This window comes from Rhinichthys klamathensis, unplaced genomic scaffold (assembly GCF_029890125.1).
Source record: "Rhinichthys klamathensis goyatoka isolate OS25496 unplaced genomic scaffold, OSU_Roscu_1.1 h1tg000021l_1, whole genome shotgun sequence".
NCBI lineage: Eukaryota > Metazoa > Chordata > Actinopteri > Cypriniformes > Leuciscidae > Rhinichthys > Rhinichthys klamathensis.
Window position 1 is genome coordinate 1,007,108 of NW_026606572.1, and position 9,466 is coordinate 1,016,573.

Below are 9,466 nucleotides of genomic sequence, written 5' to 3' on the forward strand. Positions count from 1 at the left end.
AGCTAAAGCGCATGAGCAGTGGAAGCGTGCGTCTGACTGACTCCGGACGAGTCCGTAGCTTCTAACGGCAGCTGCGGTGACACGATGACTTTACCAATTGGTGATTGGCTCTTATTTAGAAGGCTGGACTTATTCCGCCATATTGAGTGTTGCACTTTTCGAGATGGGTCTGTCTGCGGACTGCAAGAGAGGGGCGTAACAGGAAGTGGGCGTAACTTGAAGTTATCCAAATCACACAGAACCACACGATATGTCAAACTCAAAACGAGATGTTGTCGGCAAGATGCCAGCTCGTATAGAGACAATGGTAAGAATATTTTTCCGAGATAACCGTGTAAATCGAAGTGTATAAGTCATATTGCCGCTTTTTACATTGCAGCAAGGGCAGAGCAAAGCGATTTGAACTTTGAGCGTGTCAATATGTCTCGCTGAGTGTCCCACAGATGCCAGCAGCACAACACAGTAGTAGATCGCCCTGGAGTGATCACTTGCCATTATTAAAATGTAAATGCATGGGTAAGATGGCACCTAATAGATGCATAGATGTCGCCTAATTTATTGTTTTGGACAGAGGGGAAAACTACAAGGATTGTCCTGTTTTTATGTGTCTGCATGGGGGCACTTTCTGAGATCTGATTTTCTATTGAACGTAATGCTGCAGCAGTAGCCCAGAACAGACAATATTAGTGCCAGAACATATTAGATTGGGTTTGCATAAACCCTCATTGTGTTTTTGATTTTGTTATGGGTGTGCTTGTTGTTCATTTGTCTCAAAAGTATCATAAGATTTGTTTGTCAGCGGTGCATTTAGCTGTTCATTTGTGCTGTTGATATCAGTCAAAATTTTTAATCATCAGCAAATCAGGCATACAATAAGACATCAAAAGATGTTTACAATTATTTACCAAAAAAAAAAAATTAATAAATAAAGCCCAATTCCAAAGGGATATAGTGCTTGCTCCACACTAGTTAAGGTGGGACGAATAATTGATAAACAATACATTGCAATATGGTTTCTTGCAATACATTATCAGTATTTTTACAAAAACTGCTTCTACAGGGCCACAATGTAAGATACAAGGTAATGGAGCCTTTTATACATTGTCGTGTTTCTTTAGAAATAAACAATGGACAAATGGAGTCTTTAAACGCCTCAGATGTAAAGTTATTCGCTGTCAAAGTGACACCAAAATGAATGGGAGTCAATGGAATGCCAACAGCAGGTGAAGGATTGCTAGCTAATGGCGGCCCCCAGCCAGACTTCAGTTTCCGGCTGGTGGATTACCCCCTCGGGCGTAACTTGAAGTCTTGCAGGCTTCAGACAGATTATATCGCACTTTTACCCATTTAAAACAATTCTATATTCTTTGGTATGGTTTGGGAGTGGCAGAGGTTAGTTGTCACAACGAGCGAGAAAAAAAAGTGAAAATGTGATTATAAAAATCTTTTCAATTATATCTTCTTCGCTTGATAAACCATTATTAATGTGCTGAGAAGACTTTAATCTCTTAAAGGATTTCATCTCCAAAAGAAAATTTTACAAATTTAAGGGCCAATTTGAAAAAATTCTGTCATAATTTACTCACTCTCATGTTGTTCCAAACCTGTATGAGTTTATGTCTCCTGGTTTAGATTATTTTGGTAACCAGACAGCTGACGGCACACACTGACTTTCATATTTTTTTTCCTATGGAAGTCAATGGCTACTGTCAACAGTTTGATTACCAACATTCTTCAAAATAGATATTTTTTGTGTTCAGCAGAAGGAAGAAACTCAGGTTTGGAACAACTTGAGGGTGAATAAAAGGTGACAAAATCTTTGGGTGAACTATCCCTTTAAGTACAATCTACAAGCTAGAGGCTACCATTGCTTAGAGTATTCGAAAGGCAATTACTTCCCTATGGGAAAAGCAACTTTACTGACAACAGAGCGCTGCATTCGAACAGCATGTTCTAACTACAACTAGGGCAACACGTCTGAAACAGGCCAAACTACACAAAGCATTCCTCAGAGATTTAGACTAACTGAAACAAACAGACTCTAACAAATATTGGGTTTCGGCATTTTTTTGTTTTTGTTTGATTAACTAAACCTGCTGTGATGCTGGTATCACAAGAAATCATGGAGAATAATCACAAACACTTACATTTGCGAGCTTACGTTACAGGACAAGGTCTTCTTCCACAACAACAAAATACAATTAATTTCCTTTAATTAAATAAAGAATGAAAAACAAAGTTGTTTCCTTCAATCAGAATTGTGCTGAATGTAAAATGCATTATACTTCATCATTGTATTGCACAAGAAGTTCACACAGCAAAAGCTGGGTCAAAAGCCATCTAGCCAACATCTTCTCTTTATACGTTTATTCTTATTCTTTAAGGAAAATAAAACAGTATGTTTTTGCTGAAAATAAGAAGTTATCAATCCCAACCATTCTATTCTAAAACACAAAGTTCAGGCAAAGAGTTAGTTCATTCAAATCTCACAAGTTCTGTTTTAGTTTGAATGAATATTTTGAGCTGGCATGATGATATAATCAGAACATAAATCTAAGCATGCACACACACACAATGTTTTCAGTCTGGCTTTCTGTGTGTTTTTTGGTGGCACAATGCTTAAAGCTCTGGTTTCTTTTGGAATCCTTTTTTGTGAACTAATTGAGCCTGACTCGTAAGTTACTCCATAACTGAACATAGTGGTGCTAGGTGTCTTGTATCAGTCACCGTTTATCTCTCTTTTCATATTTATGTAAGCAAATAGGTCTACAGTCTTCTCAAAACTGTTTCCTACAGTATGGCCTTGGAAGACTTTAGCATTCATTTATTTATGATCAACATACAATTATTTTATAAGCTTCTAGCTCAGAGTTTCCAGTTAAAGCAAGAACACAAACACATTCACTGAAAAAAAGTGTGCTGGATTTAGGTTACATGATTTGATCATGTACATCGGTTCCACATGAATCAATTAAGTTAAACAAACATATTTGTTCACATAATTTCAACATCATGTAGTTTTTAAGTAACCCAATTAAGTAGCCTCAAAATTATTTTAATATGGTTCCCTAACAGGATTTATATTTTTGTGGCACATGACTGAATTATAAGAACGTACTAACTAGCTTCCAAACTCATAGCTATAGCAAAAGCAATTAACATTCTAAATGCTAAGCATGAAGTTATGCTCTTTGAGCTAAGCAGTAATAACATGTGCTGTATCAGCCCACAGCCTAATAATTCCAACATAACATCTCCCCCTTTTCTCATCTTACTTAAAATAACACTTTCAATATTTTTTTGGACTGAGCTATAAAGCATGTTGGGAACTACAATTTCAACACAAATCATTTTTGAGTATTGATTGGTTCATATTAACCCTAAATAACACAATTTATTTTTCGTGTAGATCGCAAATAACATGATTGAGTAAATTGGACAATGTGTGTTTTCCTGTTTTTCCAGTGTAGCTATGTAAGATTAAGGAACCAGAAGAGACACAAAGAGCTGAATGAGAACTTAATTGGATAGATCACGCCAAAATGAAAATTCTGTCATCCTTTACTCACCCACGTTGTTCCAAACCTGTATGGCCACAGTGGAAAACAAAGTAAGATATTTTGAAGAAGGTTGAGAACAACAACTAACATAGAGCATAGTACTAACTTTCTTTGTTTGGACAAAAAAAAAAAAAAAGCTCTTATCCACAGAAGATACTCAAAGTTTTGGAATGACATGAGGGTGAGTAAATTGTGAGTAAATGGGTGAACTATCCCTTTCAAATAGAAGAACAGGGTTACAGATTAATAATAATAATAATAACACTTTCATCACAGCTTTATATTGTTGCTAGGCTGATTGCTATAATGTAATGGGCTTTTTTTTTCTTAGCAGAAGCTGTAAAATAATATATAGTTATGGAAGTAGGCTATTTAACTTCAAATTTTTCATAGGTCGGTAATATCCAATAAGCAGGATAATGTAGTCAGCCTCACTACCGCAAAATAAACCCTTTCCGGCTACAGGAGTTGAATTTAATGTAGCCCTATTAGTATGTTATTTCTAATAACTTATTTAAGTGATGTATGCAATATTACACAATATGACACACAATCAACACAGCTGTTATGAAGAGCTTCTGCCTACGTGACTGTGATAGCATTTTATACCACACATTATAATCCACACATTAAGCACTGAACAACTTCTGTGTGACTATGAATAACTGCGACTAAATGAGCTGGAGAAATTATTGTGATAATAGAGTAGCCTACATTAATACCGACTCAAATAAGATAAACCAGTGAAGGGGCACTGGGTTGAAGTTAATCAACCTCAGACGACTGGACTGACTGATCTGCATAGATTTCACAACCTCTGGAATGTAAATCGCGTTGATTATAGCCTATTCAGCTGCCATAATGACAGCAGAAGTTTGTAAAGCGCTTGAGTTGTATTATATAACCTTCAGACGACGCCTCAACAGTACATTAAAATCCCCTCAAAGACACACCGAGCTGAAATGATTCCCCATAACGGTAGTTTACAAGCGGCACCATTTATTTGTAGCTACTGCAGGTTCAACAGACAGTTGTTGTCACGTCTCGCGATCCACTTTACTTTTGTAAATAAAAACAAAGGCACTTACCATGTCATATCAGCAGGACATTCACGTAATAACTCAACATGACCATGCAGACCGAGCTCTGACATGAATCAAGTCACGGTAGGTTTCACATTTACTGAGTTGTAGTCCTGATTTTAAAGCACGTAACGTAACGCACACAACTGATCGAGGACTATCAGAGACTTTTACTTCCTGATTACAGATGTCCTGAGAAGGACACGCTGACGGGAAAACAAGAAAACATGTCATACGTTCTCTCTATAGAGACGAATGCCGTTGCTTATTTTCCTAATTTCCTGATCAGTCAAAAGACCGGACCGTCTGACTCGAGACTAAGGGAAGGGAAATAAAAAAAGAAAACAACCAATCACAGGCGGGGCAAACGCATTTTTTATGCTACTTTAGAAAATTATCCTACTTCTACTAGATGTTTGTAAGGCAGCGCTGTATTTTCCTCAATCATTCACATTTACCGTACTTTATTTGTTTACCTGATATGGACAATACACATTGATGATCATTAGTAGCCTATAAAAGATACAAAATATAAACAAGCTGGATTATAGCAACATTATTTACACCTCTCAGTATTAAACCCAATATTAAACTGTAACCAATTAAAATATATTATTTTAATTTTAGTTCTACAAGCAACATAAATAAACGGAACAATTGCAATAGGGTAATCGCATCACCCTAACCCTTAACTATAGGCTAACCCAAATGACACGGTCATCCCAGCTAAAAGGGAACGTTCTCAGAACTTTGGCTATCATTCAGGCAAGGTTCTCAAAGTTATGAACAAACATTAGGCCTATTCCATTAACGGTAGGCATAATAGAATGTTTGTTCAAAAGTTCTCTTTCATAGCTTTCTCAACATTAGCTCAACAACATTAATTATACATTGTGCATATATAGCCTAACATTTCTCTGAAACATTTTAGTTGGACTTTCATCTATTTAAAAAAAAAATTGTTTGTTTCCGATAGTTTAGAGAACAAGCTCAACCGAACCTGCTTGATGCGTGAGAACAAACCTGTAAGGCCCGGGTGAATCGGCCCAATGGAGGCATCCGATCAGCGGGGAAGGTCTCTGCGTGTTACTGTCTTTCCGCGTGGCAAAGTAATTTGATTAAATGCAATACATTTTCTCATATGTATTCTCTCGTTATTTCATCTGACTCCATAAATGAAAAGGTTTTAATGATATCTGTGCATCATTAAATGTGAGCGAATGTTTGGCTATTCTTTTTAACTCTTTACTGAAGATAATGTCAAAGCCAGTTAGAATAAAATCAAATGTTTACAATTTATTATGTCAGGTAAAAGTATCATGTCGATTTCATAATCAATTCAAAGATAATCAATACAATTACATCAAATGAGTAAAAGATGTAAGTTAAACCCGACATTTAGAAAATACATGATGCTGTAATTTTGAGTTACAAAACGCCCCCGATTCTCTTGTTGCATTTCTTTATATTATAGACAGAAACTTCTTTCACATGGAAACGTTCTAACAATGGAAATTTGCATTCAGAGATTACACCTTTTGAGAGCAGAGGACCATTTGCCTGAAAGTCACACCCTTCTGTGTGCAAAATATTTCTAAACTCTTAAGAACTTTATTACCTTTTGGTTTACTTCTTTGGGAATGAGACATTTGTACCAGTCGCACTGAGACATTTTAAATGATACCAAACATGTATAAAACTTGATTATAATCATTCACATTAAACCATTTAGATTCTTTGGGTTTTTCGAGTCTTCTTGCTGAAGCTCAAACGTGCTGCGGAACACACGAGAATGAACCTCATTGGTTCTTGCTGAAGCTCAAACGTGCTGCGTAACACACAAGATTGAACCTCATTGGTTCTTGCTGAAGCTCAAACGTGCTGCGTAACACACGAGAATGAACCTCATTGGTTCTTGCTGAAGCTCAAACGTGCTGCGTAACACACAAGATTGAACCTCATTGGTTCTTGCTGAAGCTCAAACGTGCTGCGTAACACACAAGATTGAACCTCATTGGTTCTTGCTGAAGCTCAAACGTGCTGCGGAACACACAAGATTGAACCTCATTGGTTCTTGCAGAAGCTCAAACGTGCTGCGTAACACACAAGACAAGATTGAACCTCATTGGTTCTTGCAGAAGCTCAAACGTGCTGCGTAACACACAAGATTGAACCTCATTGGTTCTTGCTGAAGCTCAAACGTGCTGCGGAACATGAGAATTAACCTCATTGGTTCTTGCAGAAGCTCAAACGTGCTGCGTAACACACAAGATTGAACCTCATTGGTTCTTGCAGAAGCTCAAACATGCTGCGTAACACACAAGACAAGATTGAACCTCATTGGTTCTTGCAGAAGCTCAAACGTGCTGCGGAACATGAGAATTAACCTCATTGGTTCTTGCAGAAGCTCAAACGTGCTGCGTAACACACAAGATTGAACCTCATTGGTTCTTGCTGAAGCTCAAACGTGCTGCGTAACACACAAGACAAGATTGAACCTCATTGGTTCTTGCAGAAGCTCAAACGTGCTGCGTAACACACAAGATTGAACCTCATTGGTTCTTGCAGAAGCTCAAACGTGCTGCGTAACACACAAGACAAGATTGAACCTCATTGGTTCTTGCAGAAGCTCAAACGTGCTGCGTAACACACAAGATTGAACCTCATTGGTTCTTGCAGAAGCTCAAACGTGCTGCGTAACACACAAGACAAGATTGAACCTCATTGGTTCTTGCAGAAGCTCAAACGTGCTGCGTAACACACAAGATTGAACCTCATTGGTTCTTGCAGAAGCTCAAACGTGCTGCGTAACACACAAGATTGAACCTCATTGGTTCTTGTTGAAGCTCAAACGTGCTGCGGAACACACGAGAATGAACCTCATTGGTTCTTGCAGAAGCTCAAACGTGCTGCGTAACACACAAGACAAGATTGAACCTCATTGGTTCTTGTGGAAGCTCTAACATCCTGCGTAACACGAGAATGAACCTCATTGGTATATACAGCGATATACAGCATAATCAGAAGTTTGTACAGCTCAACAGAAGTCCCTTTCATATCAAATACCTTTCTGTTGGTCAGCCCGGCATGTCTAATCCTAAACAGCTTTGGGATTCTATGAAATCTATAACTAATATGCAGCCCTCAAGGAACTTTGTATCTACTCTTGATGACTTACAGAAAGTCATTGATTTAAACAATTTTTACTTAAGATTTGAGAAGAGCGAACATATTTTTGAGAATAGCATTAGTGTTATGGAGTCTTCTTCTGGTATTATCAAAGATAAGTTGTTGATTGATGCGAACCAGATCAACAATTTTAAACACATTTGTCTTAAGAAATGTGCAGGCCCTGCTGGAATTTCTGCCTATATTGTTAGTCCCCCTGGTGAAAATCCAGCTTTTAATGTTGTTTATATACACATGGTGTTTTTAATATGCTTTAAGACAAACGTGCAAATTCATAAGTCAACACCATTGCTGAGTATTTCCTCCTTAAAACTGCAGTGAACCAAAGATAGTTTCAAAAACGCGGTTTGAAATCGCTGGTGTTTCTGACTTCACAAACTACCTTGTAACCAATCAGGTCAACGTGTGATCATCAACAAGTGGATCTCTGAAGCTGGTGTGAGTGAGTGGAGACGGGGCTAATTTGCATATTCATAGAATCGTGTATACTAAATGAGGCAAGAGTGTAGAGTTACATTCAAGCCATTTTAAGGCATGAACATTTTTTTTTAAGGAATAAAACTTTTAAATATGTTGATGATCAATTTTGATGACCAAAGATTAGTTTTAAGGGATAAAATGATTGACTACAGGAGGAAACTGTGCAGATGAACTGACTCCAGCTTGGCTCCCTATATTGCAAAAATCTTTGGACATCATGTTATGTACAGTATATGTTAAAAGCAGATGTTGCTAACAATTTAGATCCTTTACAGTTTGCCTATAGACAAGGGAGGGGAACTGATGATGCTATTAACAGCATCATACACTTGATTCTGAAACATTTAGAAACACGCAAGTTTACTTTTTATTGATTTTAACTCTGCTTTTATCACTATTCATATAAAAAGATGGAGCAGTTGAGTGTAAACGCATCTATCATTAAGTGGTATTTTTCTTTCTTAACTATTATATGTCTATGCAGCAACATGTAGTCCACAACAAATTTCCCTTTCGAGGACAATAAAGTATACTATTACTTCTGATTTCAAGTGACCAACTTGAACCAATAACTCACGCGAAACTCCTAAACACACAGAAATAACTGGATTCTGTAGCTATGTTCTTTTAGTACATTGAAAATACTGATATTTCTTTTATGACAGGGGTGTCCAATCTTGCTCGAGGGTCACTGTCCTATAGAGTTTAGCTAGATTAGGTAGGTTATTTGGAATAGGGATAATATGAGGATGATCTAGAATTCAAACAGGAGTCAAGATTGTAGGAATATGAGCGTTTATCATGTAAACGCAAATGAGTTTGTATTTAGTAACTGGTAATTAAGCTGTTTATGACTTTTATAAGGAACATAAGATCTATGGATCCTCTGCTGGGCTATGCCAGAAACAGGGTATAATAGGTCTAATAAATCTCCCTAATCATTCTGTCTATCATTTTAAGAGACAGCCCATTTCTCAGACAGGATCTAATGGACATAATGGTCAGGAAAAAAGCCAACCAGTCTATCAGTGCGTAACACACAATCTGTAGGTCTATATCTACCTGAATCTTTTTTTTCCCATAAAGATGACAATGAATATATAAAAGACTATGCTGTACTACAGAGTACAGAGTAGTCTACAAATTGTGATGTGT

The 9,466-nt window shown here is 37.2% G+C and overlaps 1 protein-coding gene across 1 annotated transcript in view; it reads right to left on the bottom strand.

Annotated features, from left to right (window-relative positions):
• The window catches only part of nr1i2 (nuclear receptor subfamily 1, group I, member 2), a 44,409-nt gene extending 39,649 nt beyond the window's left edge, over positions 1-4,760 (bottom strand). Inside the window, exon 1 of the mRNA XM_056240949.1 lies at positions 4,649-4,760. Coding sequence (XP_056096924.1) covers positions 4,649-4,651 — 3 coding nt within the window. The 5' untranslated portion in view covers positions 4,652-4,760. The remainder of the gene's footprint in view (positions 1-4,648) is intronic.
• Positions 4,761-9,466: the final 4,706 nt, after the last annotated feature.